At 48.2% G+C, this 20,806-nt stretch overlaps 1 protein-coding gene across 1 annotated transcript in view; it reads left to right on the top strand.

The window, feature by feature from the left end:
* The window catches only part of COL5A1 (collagen type V alpha 1 chain), a 136,325-nt gene extending 115,768 nt beyond the window's left edge, over nt 1-20,557 (top strand). The window contains exons 47-66 of the mRNA XM_030961684.1: nt 525-578; nt 661-768; nt 898-951; nt 1,275-1,382; nt 2,341-2,394; nt 2,544-2,597; nt 2,910-2,963; nt 3,415-3,468; nt 4,132-4,239; nt 4,625-4,678; nt 4,774-4,827; nt 5,301-5,408; nt 5,858-5,911; nt 6,484-6,519; nt 7,297-7,350; nt 7,696-7,954; nt 8,345-8,457; nt 10,689-10,757; nt 15,026-15,259; nt 17,620-20,557. Of these exons, the coding sequence (XP_030817544.1) occupies nt 525-578; nt 661-768; nt 898-951; nt 1,275-1,382; nt 2,341-2,394; nt 2,544-2,597; nt 2,910-2,963; nt 3,415-3,468; nt 4,132-4,239; nt 4,625-4,678; nt 4,774-4,827; nt 5,301-5,408; nt 5,858-5,911; nt 6,484-6,519; nt 7,297-7,350; nt 7,696-7,954; nt 8,345-8,457; nt 10,689-10,757; nt 15,026-15,259; nt 17,620-17,766 (1,830 nt within the window). The 3' untranslated portion in view covers nt 17,767-20,557. The remainder of the gene's footprint in view (nt 1-524; nt 579-660; nt 769-897; nt 952-1,274; nt 1,383-2,340; nt 2,395-2,543; nt 2,598-2,909; nt 2,964-3,414; nt 3,469-4,131; nt 4,240-4,624; nt 4,679-4,773; nt 4,828-5,300; nt 5,409-5,857; nt 5,912-6,483; nt 6,520-7,296; nt 7,351-7,695; nt 7,955-8,344; nt 8,458-10,688; nt 10,758-15,025; nt 15,260-17,619) is intronic.
* Nucleotides 20,558-20,806: the final 249 nt, after the last annotated feature.

The raw sequence follows: 20,806 nt of genomic DNA, 5'->3' as shown, positions 1-20,806 counted from the left end.
GCAAACAAGTGAGCAAATGTTGCAAGTAGAAAAAAGATCTCTGAATTTTCCACTGCAAGAAAACTGAAAAACATCTTCTAGCTTAAACTGTAATGTACTGACTTTTAGTGATTGGAGAGCAGTAACATGAATATGGTAATTACAGTAGTTATGATGGGCTATAGATAATAGTTAAGGTATAGATTGGTTCTGCTGTATTAAGATGCTCAGCAAAGGAAAGTCTATAATGCAATGTAACCAAAAGAAAAGTCTATAATGCATTGTAACAAAAAGAAAAGTATGTAATGCATTGTAACCAAACCCAAAGGGTCTCCAGGGCTGCCTGCAGCTGGAGCTGACAGCTGTAGGCACAGCTCTGTCACTCATGAGCCTGGCCTGCTGTAACTCATGGATACAACAAACTGCATTTTGGAGAGCCACCTGGAGTCCCCCATCCCTCTTTTGGGCTCTTACATTCAGGGTGGTGAGAGCTGGGGCTCACCTGAGATGTTCCCAGCTAAAATTCATCCTCTGCACCTCCACAGGGCCTGCCTGGACCACCTGGGGAGAAGGGAGAAACGGGTGATGTTGGCCAGATGGTAAGGGGCTTCCAAATTTCTTATTTCACCACTGACATTGCTCTGAGAAACCCACCTGAAATTTGTCCTCCTTTTCTCTCAGGGCCCACCAGGCCCACCAGGACCCAGAGGTCCATCTGGGCCACCAGGAGCAGACGGTCCACAGGGTCCTCCTGGAGGAATAGGAAACCCTGGTGCAGTAGGAGAGAAGGTAAAGCACCCTGAGGAGCCTGAAGCAGGAGTTTGCTGCAGCACTCGTGCAGTGCCTTTGCTGTGCCAGCAGAAAACTCATCCCCCTGCAGAAATGTGAACATTTCCATCCTTTTTTTTCCATGTGTAGGGTGAACCTGGGGAATCTGGTGAGCCTGGTCTCCCTGGAGAGGTTGGCCTGCCGGTGAGTGCCCCCTGGGAGAGGTGTGGATGTGGATGGGACAGCAGGGACTGAGCCAGCCCTGTCCTGGATTTGGGTATAGATGACACATTGCCACGTTCCTGGGTATTTATGGGATCACGTTTAGTCACCAAATCTGGGCTACCCACGGCTGAACACCATGAACACCACTCAGTCCTCGTGGGAAGGGACTGTTAAATCATGTCCTTGTGTTTGGAGACACAAATAGAGCTTCTTTTGCTCAGAACTGATTAAAGGATAATTAGAGATCAGTATGTTTGGGGTTTTTTTTTCCTTGATAATAAAAGTTTTTTTGTCCTTTACAGGGCCCTAAAGGTGAAAGAGGTGAAAAGGGGGAAGCAGGTCCCTCTGGTGCTGCTGGTCCACCTGGCCCCAAAGGCCCACCAGGTGATGATGGCCCCAAAGGCAGCCCTGTAAGTACCCCCTCAGTCTTTCCCTGCCTTGCCAGCAGACATTTCTGCATGAAAAGATGTTCCCAGAGATATCTGTGGAAATTCAGACTCATTTCCTTGCCATGGAATCGTTCCTCTGGTGATCCATGACCTCAGCCCCATTCCTTAGGGTGCTGATGAGGGAAGGACCCTGCTGCACCACATTTCCCAGAAATACTGGAATTACCAGTGCTTTTTGCAGGCTGTCAGGAATCTCACCCCATGGAGACGAGCTGCAGTAGGGTCACTTTGTGTTTATGGCTTTCCAAGGTCTTCTGCACCAGAGCAGAGCTTCCAAAATAGGATCAAGGAGATTTATTGGGTTTGGGAGCTGTACCTGCACACCCAGCTCCCTGCTGCTGATTTCTACAGCTCTGGTGGAGCCAGTGGAGCTCTGCTGATCTTTCAGGGTCCTCTGAAGCTTGAAATTTATGATGAGATAAGACAAGATGGCACAAAGAAGCAGAGGAGGCAGGGGAGTTTAGTCATCCCTCCGAACAGATGGGATTTGGGATATCTGTGATGGGTTGCAGGCTGCTCCTGGAATCATGTGAAGCACCCGACAGACATTGTATGGGGAAGAATGCTGAAGTGTTTCAGTCATTAAATGCTCTGAGAGGCTCCTCCTGGGCAAAATGTCACACATTTGCCAGAGCAAAACCTTCCAATCTTCATGTTCCCAAAGCTGGGAGGACTCTGCTGTCACCCAGCCAGAGGATTTCTGACAGACTGGGATGGAAGTGCCAGCGTTGCCTCTGGAGCTCTGGTAGCCAGGATGCAGATCTGGACTGGCTGGGACGGGGTGAAAACCCTGCAGCTCCAAAGAGGGGTTGTGGTTGTACAAATTGGGGTTTTACTCCATAGGGTGGCTCCCCACGTTGTCACTGGTGCTCTCCAGGTGCAACATCCCTGACTTGGGAATATTCTTCTCTCTTTGCAGGGTCCAGTTGGTTTCCCTGGTGACCCTGGTCCTCCTGGAGAGCCTGGCCCAGCTGTAAGTGTTGGTCTCACAGAGCTTCCTCCTCCTGGGGTGGTGAAACTCAACTGTGCTGCTCATTCCCAACAGCTCCCCTGGCATTTCCTCTGCTCAGCACCATTCACACCCTAAAAACACCTCCTTGTTCCTTTTTCCCTCTGTTTTAGGGTCAAGACGGTCCCCCTGGTGACAAAGGTGATGATGGTGAACCTGGACAGACTGTGAGTACCTGAGGAGATGAGAGCTGTTCCCCACAGTGCCCATGGCTCTGTGCCAGCTCCAGGGACACTGAGCCTCTCACTCCCACCAGAATTTCCCAGTGAGAATTGCCCACTGAGGATCTTATTCCAACCATCATCCATCCATCCATCATCCATCCATCATCCATCCATCCATCCATCCATCCATCCATCCATCCATCCATCCATCCATCCATCCATCCATCCATCCATCCATCCATCCATCCATCGATCCATCCCTCCATCCATGGGTGGGGCACTCATGCCTTGTTCCCCTTCCCTCTCTCCCTGCAGGGTTCCCCTGGTCCCACAGGAGAGCCAGGCCCCTCTGGACCCCCTGGAAAAAGGGTGAGTTGGTTTTTTTTTGGGAAGATTTTCCCAAAAGCACTTCCATTAACTTTTTAAAACTCATGGTGTTACTAAGCCTACAATAAATGCTGTGTAAATACTGTGTAAAACATGTGATAATGAAAAAAAAAAAGTGATAATTAAAAAAAATAAAATTATGCACCATCCACAGCTATTGGAAATTGATGGGAAGCTGCCAAGCAAATCCCTTGGATTTTTTTTTTAACAACCCAAAGAAAACCCAAGGATGAGCTACTCCTGCTCTTCCTGCCTCGCTGGCAGAACCCAGGGATTCATTTAGCAAGGAACTAATTTAAAAAGCTTTTCAGGGATATTTGTCTCAATTTTGTCTCCTTCCCTGGGGCTGGAGCATCGTTTTGCTAATTCCAACGGACCCTTGCAGATCAGCAGCATCTAATTGTGTTTCCCATCTACTCTGGGCTTTCTTTAGGGCCCTCCTGGTCCAGCTGGTCCTGAAGGAAGGCAAGGAGAGAAAGGAGCCAAGGTGAGAGCTGAATGGGATTTCACTTGTGCTGTGTCCTTGCTAGTCCAAGAGGATCTCCCTCTGCCAAGGCAGGGAGTTGATTTTGCTGTGTGTTACAACAAATTAGCCTGGATTTGGGGCCACTGACCTCAAATCTGAGCTTATGTTTCAGCCCTTAACAAGCTCTGTGGAGACAATTAGGGCTTGGTAAGGTCACGGGAATGTTTTGCCTGGTTTGGAACATCCAAGTGCTATATTTGGCAAGGTAATGTGTTGTAAATAATGGGGTGTGCAGAGCCCCGTGTCCTTTCCCAGGGCAAACACAGCATTCATGGGCTGGGATTGTTTGGGTGGGAGTGCTGGGGAAATGGAGCTGGGATGGGAAATTACAGATGCCCTTGTGGCAGCACAGGGGAGGGAGGATGGGTGGATGGAAGGGTGCCCCTGAACCCAGGAGAGCTCAGAGCCAAAGGGTGGTTCCTGCTGGAATTCAGGCAAGGCTGGAAACTGTGAAGGAGTTTGGAGAGTGCCTGAGGTGGAGGGAGCAGCAGGAAAATCAAGGAGCAGAAATTTTCATTTCCAGTGCTTTGCACGGATCTGCAGCCACTCCATGACATCCTGGCACCTTCTCACTAAATCCTCTGACAATCCAACACAAATTCAACCCCCTGCCTCTTCATCCAGGGCGAAGCTGGTTTGGAAGGACCTCCTGGGAAGACTGGACCCATTGGTCCCCAAGGTGCTCCAGGGAAGCCTGGCCCCGATGGCCTTCGTGGGATCCCTGGCCCAGTTGTGAGTATTCCCAGCCTGGGAAAGCTCAGCTTTGTTCCTGTGTCCCACCTGCCTGGAAAGTGCCTTTTCCCAGTGTTCTGTCCATGCTGGAATGCCTGACAGCAGATACAACAGATTTCATGGGAGTAATGGAATGGTGAATATCATCTCCTACATGCTTCATTTGGGTCTTGGGTCTTCAGCCACTCTCCAGGAGTGATTTTCCTTGACCCACAAAGTCCCTTTCCCAGCAGAGATTGCAGCATGGAAGGAACATAAATCCTTTTGCTTTAGCTACCTGTGAAAAGCCAGGACAAACCTGCCCTGGCACAGGTGAATAATCGGAATATTCCCAGCTGGGAGCACTGCTGTCACTGGCAATGAGGAAATTGCACTTTTTTTACAGGGTGAACAAGGTCTCCCGGGATCCCCTGGCCCAGATGGTCCTCCAGGCCCAATGGTACGTCCAGAGCATCCAATTCCAGGAGGTTTTGAGCTGGATCAATGAGTGTGACATGAATTCATTCCCTCTTTTGTTTTCCCTGTGTCCCAAAGGGCCCTCCGGGTTTGCCTGGTCTGAAAGGAGACTCTGGTCCTAAAGGGGAGAAGGTGAGAACCCACTCAGGATCCCATTGCCTGGTCCCTGCTGGGGTGTGGGGGGACAAATGGCACTGCCCAGGGGTCCTGCAGCTGGCAGGACGAGGCTGGGGAGTGTCACCAGCCCCAGTGACAGCTTCAGAGGAGAGCTGGACCACTCTGAGTGTGCCCCAAGGAGCTGTGGGGGAGTGTGGAGGTGCAGAGCCTCCATTTTTGGTGTAATTCCCCACCCTATAAACTTTTCTGCCATATATATATTTATATAACCCCAGGGAATGAGTAGCTGCTCCAGTGCAGAGGTTCTTTCTATATTTGTAGCATTTTCTGCTGTAAAAATCTCCTATTTTTGGTCACTCTGCCACTTCCACATGCCAGGGATTGCTACAAACTCCTCTCACCTCACTCAGATATTTGGGGCTGGATCTAGAAATGTCTTTGCTCTCTCCAGTCAGAAATCCTAATTAACATCTGCTGTTTTCCCCCAGGGTCACCCAGGTTTAATTGGTCTCATTGGACCACCAGGAGAGCAGGGAGAAAAGGGTGACAGAGGCCTCCCAGGGCCCCAGGGCTCAGCAGGACCCAAAGGAGAGCAGGTAAATATTCCCTAAAACCCTCCTGGAACGTGCTTTGGAGCATTGCACCCGTGAGGAGGTGCAGCACAGCAGAGATGGGCAACCCTGGCAGCAGATCCTTGGCAGTTTTTGAGGGATATTTTCTGTATTAATGTGGTTTATTCTGTGTGTGAAACGTGGATTTGCTCCAAAATGACCCATTTTAGTGGGAAGCAGATTCTCAAGGGTCCTATGAAAGAGTTGAATAGACTTGGAGGGATGGTGCCATTAAATATTCATCTGAAGGGCTGATTTTTAAAAGTGTGAGCCTAAATGAGATAAGAGATTCCTTGCCCATGCTCTAGAAACCAGGTAAAGCTCCAGATTGGCCTGGAATCCCCCAAAACTAGGTGCTCCCCTGTGAGCAGGGGTTGGATGTGTAATTTAAGGCCAGAATTGCAGATTAATATTATTTTCCTGTTATCTTTTAGGGTATCACAGGTCCCTCTGGACCCATTGGACCTCCAGGGCCCCCAGGATTGCCGGTAGGTGACAACCAATGATCTTGGAATTCCTTGGGAGCCCTCAGGAGCCACTTTGGTGCTCCCAGGAATGCCCAGCACAGCCCTGGCTGTAGGAGGATGTTTGGCACAACGGGGCTTTTTAGCTGAGCCCTTTAAAAACCCTTGGATGAGTTCCAGGAGTGCTGGAAGTGGGAAGATTTGGGAGATGGGCACAGGGAAAATCATCCCACCCTGTTTCCCTCCCCCTTTCTTTTGGAATATCCACAATCCCACAGGGATTTCTTGCCCTTTTTTTCTGATTTTTATCACTTTTTCGGTGCTACCCTGGGGTGCCCAGCTGGGTGTCCTGAGCACGGGGTGGGATCAGCCCCACATTCCAGGAATCTCCCAGCAGCTTCCCCAGTCCCCACTGGGGCAGGAGTGTGGAGCTCTGCCACAAAAAGCTTTTTGTCTGTTGGCAAAGAAAAGCAACACCCAGCTGAAGTGGATGGGGGAAAATGGAAATAGAAAGGGAATAAATTTTTTAAAAATTTCTTTTCTGAATTCTCTGCTTGGAAATGAGCTGACTCCTTTCTGTATTTGTCTCTCCACAGGGTCCACCTGGTCCCAAAGGTGCTAAAGGCTCATCAGTGAGTATGGACACAACTAAAGAAAGAGGCTGAGGGGTTTTTATTGAGTGTAGGACATGCTGGGCCTCCCCTCATCAGCAAAATGAATGCAATTAGCAGAGAGGGCTTAGCAAACTCTGCCTTTGCAGGCTGCCTAAGCCCAGCAGTGATAACTGGGGAAGGTTTCTGTGCCACAACTGCGCTTCCCTGAAGAGCAGAGCAGCAGAGATCACAAGGAGGAGCAATCCAGTGCTTAGTCCTGAGGAGAAAAGCTGCTGCTGGAGAGTGGAGGGGATTAAAAATAGCCCATGAAAAGCGGGAGGTGGGAAGTTGGAAAGTGAAGAACTCGGTGAGAAATGAGACTCTGGAGCTTCGTGGTGCAGACCTGCTGTGCAGGCAGCTAAAAATTCCTCTTTTGGGCAACTTCTTAATGTCTTTTCGCCATCCAGAATTCGATGTTTTATTAATTTGAAGATTTTATTTGAAGATTTTATTTGACTTGCAGAACTGTTGGGTTGGTTGGGAGAGTTAAAGATTTTGTGCATTTTCTGCATTCTGTAGGGAGCATAAGAAAAATCTGACTGTAACTTCCAGGTGTTTGATCTTTTCTTTCACCTAAACACCAAAAATAACCAAAAATACCATTTTCTTGAGATGTGGGTACAGGTAGACTCCTCTTGTGTGCCTGAAGGGACAAAAAATGAAGTTTCATTAATTAAAATAGTGTTTGGGATGTGATAAAAGTGCCAGGTGAATTCTCCTGAGTGACTCCTGATTTTCCCTTGTTTTTCCATGCAGGGTCCCACAGGTCCCAAGGGTGAATCAGGTCTTCCTGGGCCCCCAGGGCCTCCTGTAAGTAGAACCCATAAAGTGAGGGATGAAATGAGGTTCGGACCTCATGGGTGCTGGAATTTGGGAAGCAGAAAAAATCTCTGGGCAAAAATTCCTTTCCAATCCTAGCAATGGGTTGGAAACTCTTGGAGACACTGGGGGAGAAAGGATGGGAAGGGAGGAATTATTGATGGGAAGAGGACAGTGGAAGGTGGAAAATGTTGAAGCCAGAGGTTTTATCAGCCCCATCCATGGCTGTTTCCCATGTCCAATGTGTATTTTGGGATGTTGCTGCTTTGTCCATTTCTCATGTCCTTTTCCCAATGGAATGAGAAGTTGTGTCCTTTATTTCCCCCCAAAAATCAGGGTCCTCCTGGAGAAGTCATCCAGCCCCTGCCCATCCAGGCTGCCAAGAGGACCAGGAGGAACATTGATGCCAGCCAGCTGCTGGATGATGGCAATGCTGACAACTACATGGACTATGCTGATGGCATGGAGGAGATTTTTGGCTCCCTGAACTCCTTGAAACTGGAAATCGAGCAGATGAAGCATCCCCTGGGCACTCAGCACAACCCAGCACGCACCTGCAAGGACCTGCAGCTCTGCCACCCTGATTTCCCTGATGGTGTGTCCCAGGAAAGGGGGAGTGTAGGGAATTCTGGGGGTTCTGCAGCTTCACACAGAAGGGAGGGGTGGAAGAGCAGGAATTCGGGGAGTCCATGGGGGATGTGGGTGGTGGAAAAGGAATATGTAGAGCTGGGCTGGATATCATTGGATAACCCTTCCAGCTGAAATGTTCTGTTCTAAAAATGGGGATATGGGATGAAAAACCTTCTTCAGCTGGTGCCAGAGCATGACCAGCTTTCAAAAGCTACTTATAAATAATAACCCATGAGAATTATTATTTATAACTACTTATAAATAATAACCCATGAGAGGGGAAACACCCCAGGTGAGGAGGTTGCTGAAGTGCCCTCTGAGCTGATCCTTTGTTCCCTTCTCTCCCCGCATCCAGGTGAATACTGGGTTGATCCCAACCAGGGGTGTTCCAGGGACTCTTTCAAAGTTTACTGTAATTTCACAGCTGGTGGAGAGACCTGCATCTTCCCTGATAAGAAATCTGAAGGAGTAAGTCCACACCACCTTTGCTTTCCCCTCTATCCTGGTGATAGATGGTTTCCTGATATCAATATTCATAGGCAGCCAATTGAACAGCAGCAAGGAAGGATCCAAGATCCAGAATGTTCCTTTGTTACACAACATTAGCTTCTACAATAACACAGAATATGTTGACAAAGAGAAAAAATCAGATTTAAACTGTGATTTGGGCCAAACCTCTGATGGTTTCCCAGGCAATAATAATAAATGGTATAATTTATTATACCATAATAAATGGTAAAACCTAAATTTTTTGCACTATGCTGTCCAAGGCAGGGGTTGTGTGTTGGTGCAGGAATTGGGAGCTCTGTTTAACTCATTCCCTCCCACAGCCCTGCATGCCCAAGCACCACTGATTCCCCTCCCCTCCCTGTGTTTCCAGGCAGAGCAGATAAATGTTTACCTCCTGTCATTTTTCCTGCTGTTCCTTGTGGGTAAATGATCCTAAATGATTGCAAGCAGGCTCAGAGCTCTCCCTGGCACCGCTGCACAAGGTTGATGAAGTGATTTGTGTAATGATGCTCTTAGCTCAGCCATCCCCATCATTTTTGTCCTGTATCCCTGCACTCTGTTTTCCAGAGCTGCTCTTCCTGCTGCCTGGGGACCAGCTGTGGCACAGGCCAAGCAGAAACACAACAATTCAGCCTGGGGGGAGCTGTGCCAGTGTCACAGTTGTGCTCCAGCTGTGACAAAGCTGAGCTGTTCTCCTGCTGCATTTCATCCACCAGAAATGTGTGTCAGCACAGCACAAAGCACACGCCACATAAATCCTCCCTGAGTTTTTCTTGGGGCTGTTTAAAGAGGAGATGGATTTCCTCTTGCTTTGCATCAGTGAGCTGTGTTTTTCCTCAAAATTTGACAGCTCAAAAAGCAGAGTCTGGCCATGATCTTGCAGGGGCCTGAGCTCCTGCTGTGCTGGTTCAGCAAGGGGCTCTGTGGAGCTGCAGAACTCCTCAAATACAAATTTCCTGCTGGGATCCATAAGAAAAAAGTTCTCCCACCCGGGGGGATGCAAAGAGGCACCACCCCAGCCCTGGGTGGGTTTGTGATGAGGCACAGCAGAGTTTTAGCCGTGGCTCCTTGTGATAGTGTTCACAGGAAGAGATGAGGATCTGACTCCATGTTTCAGAAAGCTTGATTTGTTATTTTATGATATATACTACATTAAAACTATACTAAAAGAATAGAAGAAAAGGTTTCATCTCAGAAGGCTAGCTAAGCTAAGAATAGAATAGAAAAGAATGAATAACAAAGGCAGCTGTCCCAGACTCTCTGTCCGAGCCAGCTGTGCTGTGATTGGCCATTAATTACAAACAGCCACATGAGACCAATCACAGATCCACCTGTTGCATTCCACACCAGCAGATAATCATTGTTTACATTTTGTTCCCGAGGCCTCTCAGCTTCTCAGGAGGAAAAAATCCTAAGGAAAGGATTTTTCATAAAAGATGTCTGCGACAGGTCCTCTCAGCTAATCCCTCCCCCAGCACAAACTCTGGGATTTGCTCTGCAGGTGACATCCTGCAAAGGGCAGGGCAGTCCCCACTCACCTGCAGCTGGGCTGCTGCTTTAGCAGAGATTTCCAGCCCAAATGAGGGCGTTGTGGGAGGCTGAGGGAGCAGCCACGCTCCTTCCTTGTGCTCTGGCCCAGCTGCTGAGCTGGGGCTGCCTTCAGGATGCTCTGGTGGCTGATTCCTTGTCCAGGTCACCCCTGTGGGTACCTGGAGCTCCATCCTGTGTGTCCAGCACCTCAGGCAGCCAGAGGCTTTTCCTGCATCACATCCTTTGCCTTTCCCAGCCCCACAGCACCTGGATTTGGCACTAGAGAGGCACCAGGCTTCTCCAGCACCAACACTGCCCTCCACACGAAGATCAATGCACCTTTTCCCACCCATGCTTCTTTTTTCCCTCTCTGTCTTTCCTTTTAATTTTCCTGCCACTGCTGGATTTGCATCCCAAGTTCCTAGGAGGCAGAGACAGCCCTTAGCAAGGGAGGCTGGTGCCAGCAGCACCACTCCATCTCCTCAGCTTCAGAGCCACCTTCTGCTCCCATTACTGATGTATACAAATTTTTAAAAACATTTTAAAGCACGTTGGACAGTTTCAATAAGACATGCAGACTCTGGAATGAAAGTAAACTTTTTAATTTTGATTATATTTTTTTTTCTTTCTCTCTTCCCTCCTTGCTGTCCACAAACTAGGCTAGAATTACTTCCTGGCCCAAGGAAAACCCAGGCTCGTGGTTCAGTGAATTCAAGCGCGGTAAACTGGTAAGAAGCATCCTGGTGCTTGCTGTTTCCTTTAACCCCCTGTCATATTTTACAGAGTAAAATGGCTCGTTGGCCCAAAGAGCAGCCTTCCACATGGTATAGTCAATACAAGCGGGGGTCCTTGGTAAGTGGCTAACCCTGGCCCTGAATCAGAGCTTGGCACCTGCTTTGGTATGGCCACGCTGCTGCCCTCTGCATGCTGGACTAACCCCCCTGCCAGACACATGGAGGTGTTTAAGGTGGAATTCTGAGAGAGAGCCCAAAGCCTCTGGGGGGCTCTGTTCCAGTCTGCCTCACTGGGGACTGGGGAGCTGAGCTTTGCCCGGGGTTAGAAGGGGACACGGGGGTGTCCTGGGGACACCATGGGGACCCTGGGGCAGCTCTGTCTGCACAGAGCTCTGCAGGAGAGCTGCATCCCACAGGGAATTCTGCATCCAACAGGGAGTGCTCCATCCCACAGGGAACACTCCATCCCAGAGGAAGAGCTCCATCCCTCAAGGAAAGCTGCATCCCACAGGGAATTCTGCATCCAACAGGGAGTGCTCCATCCCACAGGGAGAGTTGCATCCCACAGGGAGAGTTGCATCCCACAGGGAACACTCCATCCCACAGGGAGTGCTCCATCCCTCAAGGAAAGCTGCATCCCACAGGGAGAGCTCCATCCCACAGGGAGTGCTCCATCCCACAGGGAACACTCCATCCCACAGGGAGAGCTCCATCCCTCAAGGAAAGCTGCATCCCACAGGGAGAGCTGCATCCCACAGGGAGAGCTGCATCCCACAGGGAGAACTCCATCCCACAGGGAGAGCTCCATCCCACAGGGAACACTCCATCCCACAGGGAGAGCTGTTGTTGTCTCTTCCCCAGTCCCCATTTTGGGTGTCCCCACGTTGCTGTCCCCTTGTTGCTGTCCCGCAGCAATACTGCCTTACCCCAAGAGCTGAGAGATCCCTAAAATGCTGCTCCAGCCCCGAGCTGGGCACTGTGCTGGGACCCAGGGGAGGAGCTGCACATCTCTGGCCTCTCCAGGGTGCCCTAGAGGGTGGATTTTGTCCCCATGTGGAGATGAACCACTCTGGGGACTCCCATGCTGACCCCAGAGCTTGGGAGAACCAAAGTCATTTATTTAAAGGAAGATTTCCAGCCAAGTGTAGTGGAAAAGAATTTGACTGAGTCACAATTAAGGATTTTTTAATGGGGGAAGAGCTGTTTCGAGGTCAAACAAGGCATAAACCAGGAAAAGCTCTGGTTTCTTATCTGGTAACAGGACATGCACATTGTGGGGAGCTCATTCCCACAGTGACCCCCAGTGCTGGGCAGGGATGTCAGATTTGTGTCTTCAGCCCCAGAAATGTCCCCTGGCCCACCAGTTCCTGTAGAATCAGCGGGATGCACGAAAGGAGCTCAGTCAAACCAGGAGAATGTGGGAACAAGCAAATATTCCATGGACACAACCAGCCTGCCCAGGGCCAGGAGATGCTCTGCTGTGTCCCACTGAGTTGTCCCCTCCCCAGGGCAGGGGTTCCTGCCCCAGCTTCCACCTTAAAGGGCAAACAACCCAAGCCCTGGTTGTTTCCCACGTTTTCCGCATTCCATCGCCACTAAAACACATTTTGCTCTGACCCTGCCCTCGAGGAGGACACGGCTTCTGGGGCTTCTCTGCATCACCAAATCAGGCTGCAGAGCCAAGGCTTCAGCCTCCTGGCTCCTTGGAGGGCAGCTACTCATAGCTTAATTACAGAGCACTTCATCAGTTAATGTTCCAAGTACCTCCACTTCTCCATCTCCCCTGCTTCTCCTTTTCCCAGCTCTGTTAGAGGCTCAGTTGCCAGCCTAGAGCTTAGGGCTTATTCTCTTTCAGATAAAAACATTTCTGGTGCTACTTGGAGCTCTTTGTTCCGTCCTTTTGTGTTGTCATTTCCCTGCCTTTTTTTTTTTTTTACCTGTCCTGCTTTTTCTATTTGGAAAAATAAAAAGAGCCACCAGTATGTGGAAGACCTACCTAAGCAAACCACAAAACAGTCAAACACACAGACCATAAAAGGTTTATTTATTTATTTATTTATTTTAAGATTAGCTGTGATTTTGCCTCAGTCAGTATTTGGAACCATGAGATTGGTAAATTGAGGAGACATTTGACTCAGCTGTAATTTGTGTGTGGATGGGCAGAATCCAAAGGAGTTTGAGTTCCTCTCTGGGTGTAACTCTGCTCCTGTTACTCCATGGAGAAGTTCCTGCTGTCTTGAGGGGCTGAATCCTTGGGGAGCCCCAAAGCTGAGGGGAAGATTTCCAGTGCTGCCGGGGGCTCCATATAAATCCTGGGATTGCACAGCTGGGCAGGTGCTGCCTTTCTTCTGGAGACGCCTGAAGTGAGAGGGATGCAGTAAATATGAAATACAACCAAACCAGCTGGGTTTGATGCTCCCACACCATCATTAATCAATTCCACAAAGCCCTTGGAGCCAATTCCTTACCTTTCCTCAGGATGCAGCCAAGCTGTGTTTAGAGGGATAAGAGGCTTGCAGGTGTTTTTTCTCTGTGTGTGTTACACACAATTCCCAGCAGCTCTAACGACGTCTGCACCCATCCCATCCCATCCCACCCATCATCCCATCCCATCCCATCCCATCCCATCCCATCCCATCCCATCCCATCCCATCCCATCCCATCCCATCCCATCCCATCCCATCCCATCCCTCTCAGCCACATGACACCTCCCAGCACAGAGAAAAGAGGAAAATATTGGATTTTCCCAAACTGTGCAAACATTGTGCACAAAACCAGCTCCCAGTGGCACCAGCTGGAAAGCTGGGACAGGGCTTCACCAAAATCTGCACAGCCTGAACTACAAAAGAGCCCTTAAAAGGCAGCCAGGCTGCAAAGCAAGCACTGGTTTGAAATAAAACTAAATAAGAGAAAGTCCTGCAGCTCAGTAGTGCCACATGGGGTGTGTGACAAGTCCTTGGCATTTTTTGTCGCCTTCCTTCCACGTGCTGGTGGCTTTCTGGTAGCTCCTCCTGGCATGCGTGGCTCTCTCCTGGTCAGTCACATTTAACTCTCAGGAGGACAGTGCAGCAGCATCCTGACAAACCGGTTGGTATCTTTGTTTATTTGGATTATCTCTTTTAATTCAGTGTTTTCTTGTGGTTATCAATCAATCTCTTCTACTGTTTGCAGCCTGCACCACAACTCGAGGGTTGGTGGCACCTGGAGGAAATCCACGCTGGTTGGGTGCCTGGGTTTTGTTCCTGGTTGTTTCTAAAGAAACCCTCAGTCCATCCAGGGCAGTGGTTTGGAGATGCCACCTCAAGCGCAGTCAGTTCATACCTGCAAAAACTCATTTTGTGGGCTGTGAAAGTCCCACAAAGTCCTGAATCCCCCAAGTGCTGGGATTGGGTTTCAATAATTTTTTTTTTGTAGGAATAAATTCTCCTGCATGGGAGAAAAAGGAGCCTGGTGGGAAGAATGGAGCAAATCCCAGTGTGCAAGACTGGGATTCACAATCTGTGTTCACAGCAGGGCAGCAAATCCATTTTCCCTTTACCTGAGCTGAGCTTTTCCAACCAGGGCAGCCCCCAGTCGTCACCAGCAGTGCCAGGATTGCTTCAAACCCCAGGAAAAATGAATGGAGAATACCCCAGGGTGTGCAGAACAAAACACCCCCAGCAGTCAGAAATTTGTGTCAGACAGGACAGGAAAATAAAGCCCTGAACCCTCACAGAAATTCACCTTCTCTCCTCTTCAAAAGCTGGAGAAATATGCCCAATATCGGCTTAAACTTGAGACATCTCCCCAAATTCCCACCCTCTGGCAGCCAGGGCTGAAATCCCCTTGTCTATTTCCCCCTGCCCTCCTTAGATTTAATTTTTTTGCTCACACCTTCGCCCCATCCAGCAGGGAGAAAAAAAGTTCTTGAGTGAGCAAAGCAGGAACTCTGTGGTGACCCTGGTGTCCCTCATGAGCAGTGTTTGTGGTAACACTGGTGTCCCTCAGGAGCAGTGTCTGTGTTGATGACACTGGTGTCCCTCAGGAGCTGTTTGTGCTGGTGATCCTGGTGTCCCTCAGGAGCAGTGTCTGTGGTGACCCTGGTGTCCGTCAGGAGCTGTTTGTGCTGGTGACCCTGGTGTCCCTCATGATCAGTGTCTATGGTGACACTGGTGTCCCTCAGGATCAGAGTCTGTGCTGGTGACCCTGGTGTCCCTCAGAGCCCCCAGCTGTGTCTCCCTGTCCCTCACTGCCCAGTGTTGTCCCTTGTCCCCCTCTCCCAGCTCTCCTACGTGGACTCGGACGGGAACCCCATCGGGGTGGTGCAGATGACCTTCCTGCGTCTGCTGAGCGCCTCGGCCCGCCAGAACCTCACCTACAACTGCTACCAGTCGGTGGCCTGGCACGATGCCACCACCAACAGCTACGACAAGGCCATCCGCTTCCTGGGCTCCAACGATGAGGAGATGTCCTACGACAACAACCCCTACATCCGACCTGCCCTCGACGGCTGCGCGGTACGTGGGGGCTCCTGGCCCTGGGGACACCTTGGGGACACCTCTGTGCCCTCCCCTGCTTGCCCAGCACCATGTTCCCCAGAGCAGATCACCCCCAAATTTCTGGTGCTTCAGGGTCCTTGATATGGGAGACATCAACGTGCTCTTCCCTAAATTGGAAATAAATGATTCCGTGGGAATCTGTGATCCTGCTGGAAGCTGCAGCATGTCCAGGAGTCAAATTAATCTGATTCATCCATTTTATCTGCCTAAAAGTGCTGCTTGTTGTTTTAAAATCCTCTCTGGGCTTTTATTCTCACCCAATTCCTCACACGGAGAGAGGCGAGCGATGGCGCCCGGTTGGGTTGGACATTTGCATGGTTTGATAAGGATCTTTGTGACTGCTTTCAGAAATTCTGAAAATTGAGGTTGGAAATTGGGTTGGAAATTTGCAGGGTTTGATAAAGACCTTTGTGACTGCTTCCAGAAATTCTGAAAACTGGGGTTGGGAATTTACAGGGTTTGATAAGGATCTTTGTAACTGCTTTCAGAAATTCTGAAAACTGGGGTTGGAAATTTGCAGGTTTGCCAAGGATCTTTGTAACGGCTTTCAGGAATTCTGAAAATTTGCGTTGGAAATTTTCAGGGTTGAAAGTGATCTTTGTAACTGCTTTCAGGAATTCTGGGAGGTAAAGCAGGAAGGGCTTGGTTGGAATTTTTGTTTTTGCAGCCCCAGGAGGGCTCTGGTCTGGGCTGCTCATGGGGTGCACAAGCTGAGCCACAATTTCCCAAGGTGTCTCATGTCCTCCCTTTTCTTCTAACTCCTCTTGGATGCTTGATTTGGGTTTAAACTCTGAAAATTCTGCCCTCAGGAGATAAAAATTTGGCAAAGCAGGTGTTGCATGCATTTATTTTGAGCCCCAGCTTGCTGGTGTAAAAATATGAATAATTCCCACCCTCTGGAACTGCAGCACTTGGAGCCCACGGGACAGAAAGATTGAGATGTTTGACAGAAAAAGCTCCTCGTGTAATTTGAGATTGAAACGCTTCTGTTCTGGCACAAACCGATTTTTTTACTGATGGAGCAATGAGGAAAATCAGATTAGAACTTTTAACACATTCCTGGAGAGGGAAAGGGCATCCATCCCCCTTCTGGAAACACTCAGGAGAAGTTTATCCTCAAGTTTTTCGTGTCTCCTGCTGACATAACATCCTTGGGGAAAAGGGCCTTCTCTCCCTTCCCCTTCTGAAACTCAGGCTTGCTGGAGGAGCATGTGTTGCACGTTTTAAAGGGGATGAGCCTCCTGAAAACCTCCACCTTTTGGGCAGATAAATTGGATTAATCTGCTACCCTGGCAGATCGTGCTGCCCAAAGCACAGGCAGGATATTTGAGATTTATCTATTTACTTAAAAGGAGTCTGGGGTTTACAATTGATTCCCGACATTAAAGATGATTTTACTCTGACTCTTAGACCCATAAAAAGGCTGTTAGGAATTTAGAGAACTCCACCAGGAGTTTAGAGGTGCTTTTATGTCTTTTTTGGGAGCGAGTGCTACAACCTATCCAATTGATGGGCTCAGCTGTGCTGGGTTAATGGTTGGACTCGATCCTAAAGGTCTTTTCCATCCTAAATGATTCCAGGATTGAGCTCTACCCTGTGGAGATGAGGTTGGGCTGCCCCACACGGGGTTGCCACAGCGGTCCTGCTGTAGTGTTGAGGCTGCTGAAGCCAGGGCTGATGTTCTTCCCATAATGTGAACATGTTTTTCCTGAACTTCCAGCCCTTCCTCATAGCTGTGCTCCAGCCTGTTCTCCCAAGCCACACAAATCACAGGGAAAGGTAGAGCCCAAAGCTGCTCCATAAATTCTCTTGTTTGTGCAGCTTTGTATGCCCTCAGGGGGTACTTCTGCTCCTCTAATAATTATTTATATTTTGGAAACAACTCCATGGCCACCAGGCATGATAAAAAGACAGCAGCACCTTGTGAATTCCACCAAGCTTTAAATGTGATCTTTTCACTAATGTATTCAAATTAAATTGTTATCATTTGCCCAAGAAGCCAGGTGTGTCCTGGGGGAGGGAAAACAACCTTTCCACAGCCCAAACTTTTCTAGGCTCCCATTCCAGCTTGGAAATGTGCTGGAGCAGAGTTAGAGTGTCACGATCTGCTTCTGCTCCAAGGTCTGGGCATCTCCCAAGGGTTTTTCAGCACATGTGTTAAACGTGCAAATAAATTTATTTGGATGGTGGTGACTCCAATTTGGGTCCAAAAATTCCCAGCAAAAATCAACCCCACATTCCCAGCAGAGTGGTGATTATTCAGTTGTGCTGATGTTGGCGTGGAGGCATCCTCAGAGCTCCTCTTTCCCTCATTCCAGGCAAGGAAGGGCTACCAGAAAACCATCCTGGAAATCAACACGCCCAAAGTGGAGCAGGTCCCCATAGTCGACATCATGTTCAATGACTTCGGAGAAGCGGCACAGAAATTTGGATTCGAGGTGGGACCAGCTTGCTTCCTGGGCTAAAAGAGCCACCTGAACCTAGTCTCCAAATGAGCAACCTCGTAACCTCATTGCGCCATTTAATTAAAAACAGAAAAAGAGAAAAAAGAAAAAAAAAAGGAGAAAAAAAAGAATTCCTCGTCACGTGCACGGTCTGAAACTGGACAGCGATGGGTTATTATTTTTTTTTCCCCTCCTCCCCACCTATTTTGTTGTGTCCCTGGTTTTGCCCCAGCCCCTCTGTGCCCCCCTCAGCCATTCCCAGGATGGATATGGAATCTCATGACCAACAGCCACACACGGAGACCTGGCCCTGTCCCTGCTGCCACCGAGCTGAGCCCACCTCCAGCAAACTCCTCCTGCAAACTCCTCCTCCTCCTCTTCTCACCAGGAAGCTTTTGTTTGTTCCTAAGGAAGAAAAAAAAAATGGAAAAAACTTGAAATTCCTCATGTCCAGCTCAATGTTGAAGTCCTGGCAGTCCTGGATCTGAAGCTCCTCAGAGGGGTTTTGTTGCCTTCCACGAGGTTTGGATCAGCTCCAGCGTGGCCAATTCCAGAATTTTCCATGTTTCCTCTGCTGAGTTTGCCTCATTCCACATTTTCCAAAGTGCTGACTCAAGGTCACACTGGGCATCTCTTTGCCTTGTCTTAAAGGTGCTTCTATTTTTGTATGTTTGTGTCGTAAATATTTGTGTCGTATTTTATTTGAAATGTTGGAATGTTTCCGCCTTCAAACCATGCAAGTGACCTTGTCTGTGTTGAAGCCACCCCATCCCAGCCAAGCTTCCAGCTGGGAATGAAGACAGCAGCTCCTGTCCCCTCTTCTGCCTCTTCCCAGCCCCAAACTGGGATCTGGAGCCTTGGAATTTCCCCCAGGATCAGCTGCAAACCAGCCCCCTGAGCCGCAGATGCCTTTTGGAATGATTCCTTTCAAAATGAGGAAATTAAAGCCACTCTTTTAACAAAATTCCCTACAAATCCCCTAATCTAAAAGCAGGATCTGCATTGAGTCTCTGCCTTTTCATCCACTTGCTTAACACCCATATTTTAAATGAATTCTTCCTTTTTTTCTTTCAGCATTCCTTTAAAATGATAAGAATTAAACCTGAATCCATTCCCAGTGGCAGATCCCAGTGGCAGGGGAAATCCATTTGTCCTCTCTGAATATCAAGAATAAAAAAAAAAACCTAAAAAAAAAAAAAGAAGGAAAAAAAAGGTGCTTTTTATAGTTATTTTTACATATCTCTGTGGTGCTATCTGATGACTTTAACACAACACTGGGGATACCCTGCCACTGGCCAATCTCCCACTTGGCTTTTTAGGCACTTTCAGGCAGATTTTAGCTGCTGATAAACGCATGGCACCTTCTTATCTCTTCTGTCCAAATCCTGCTCCTCTCCATCCTTGGATGTGCCCATGTAGCAAAAAACAAATTGGATGTCCTTACAATTTTTTTCTTATTATTATTTTTTCGTTTTCCCAAGGATATCCACCTTTTCCCGGTTGGAAGCAGAGCAGATTGTCCTCAGTGGCTGAACGTTTGTGGTGCTAATTTCTGTAGATGTTGGGTGTCCTGAAGCCATGGGAGTGCTGCCCACCCAGCAATCCGGGGAATTTGCAATTTTCCTGCTCTTCCCACTTTTTTTTTTTTTTATTCCTTCCACAGCTCCCAACGTGCTGACGCCCTCTTCTTTTCCCATTCATTTTCCCTCCTTGCCCGTTTTCCTTCTTCAGGTCTCTCAGCTGGAAAATAACTGTTGCAAGGTGGGGTTTTTATAAATTATTATTATTATTATTATTATTATTATTATTATCCTTCGGCCCGGAGCGTTCAGCTCAAGGGGGATTTTTCACCACCAAGGAAAAGACATCACATTCACTGTGAAAAAAGCCTATATATGATGTCTTTTCCCCCCTCCTGCCCAAATTGAGAGCAGCAGCATCCGAGGGAGGGAGGCAGAGCCGTGCTGGAGGGAGCGGCGATGCCAGAGGTGCTTTTTGGGGCCTGGAGGAGCCGTGTCCATCCCTCTCCCTTCTTCTCCTGTGCTCTCTCTCCCATTTTAGGGAATTGAAAAAAAAAAAACAAAACCCCAAAAGGTGCTACCCTAAAAACTGCAGACTCCGGGCAGCAGAGCAGTGAAAAGGAATTTAGGATAATAAATAAGGAATTCAGCTTCTCAGTCACCTTGGCAACAGCGGGAAGGGCAGGAAAGGTTGCACATCCGAGCAAAGCCATATCCTGATATTTCTGATTATTTTGATATTTGTCCACACCTGTGTGTCTGCCCAGGTCATGGGATTCTGTTCTCAATTTTATCATCAAGGGAGCTTTTTTTTTTTTTCCTTTGATTTCTCTGCTTGAAGAAGAAGAAGAAAAAAAAAGGAAAAAAGAATAAAAATTTCCTCTGTTGAATTCCACAGTGTTGTAATTGTACTGAGCTCCCAACTGTTCCAATCCCCCCCAGACCACTTAGCTACGGTATATTGCAATAAAATTACTACTTGTATTTGCAGACCTTCTTTTTGTGTAATTTTATTTCCCTCCTCCCCTTAATATATATTGACTTGAACAAATGTTGATAAGAAAAATAAAACTTATGGAAAAAAAACCCCAACTTTTAGTACATAAGGCCCTTTTTAAAATATAGTGTCAAATGCCGTATTGTACATTTCTTCAAAGTCCAATAAACATGTCATAAAATTTAAGTGTAATGCCCATAAGAGCTATTTTTAAATATTTTAAACCTGTGTAATAAAGGAATAAATGTAATAGATTTTTTTTTTCAATAAATCAAGTTTACTGTTTCCACCTAAACCCCCGTGATGTTGAATCTCTTCTTGGAGTTGATTGCAGCGGGATTTCCCCAGGACCCCCCTGCCCTGTGGAGCCTGGAAAGTTCATCAGAGCAGCAGTGGAAGTGCTGAAAGGTAAAGAAATACTGTAAAATAGAACCCAAACCCACCATGGGGAGGGATTCCAGGCCTGGAATCTTTTCTTTGTTTCTTTTTCTTGTCAGTGAGAAATTCCACTGGTTTTGGTTGGATGTGGAGGAGAAGATTGTGT

The sequence above is a fragment of the Camarhynchus parvulus genome, chromosome 17 (genome assembly GCF_901933205.1).
Source record: "Camarhynchus parvulus chromosome 17, STF_HiC, whole genome shotgun sequence".
Taxonomy (NCBI): domain Eukaryota; kingdom Metazoa; phylum Chordata; class Aves; order Passeriformes; family Thraupidae; genus Camarhynchus; species Camarhynchus parvulus.
This window is presented reverse-complemented; position numbering and strand designations above follow the sequence as displayed.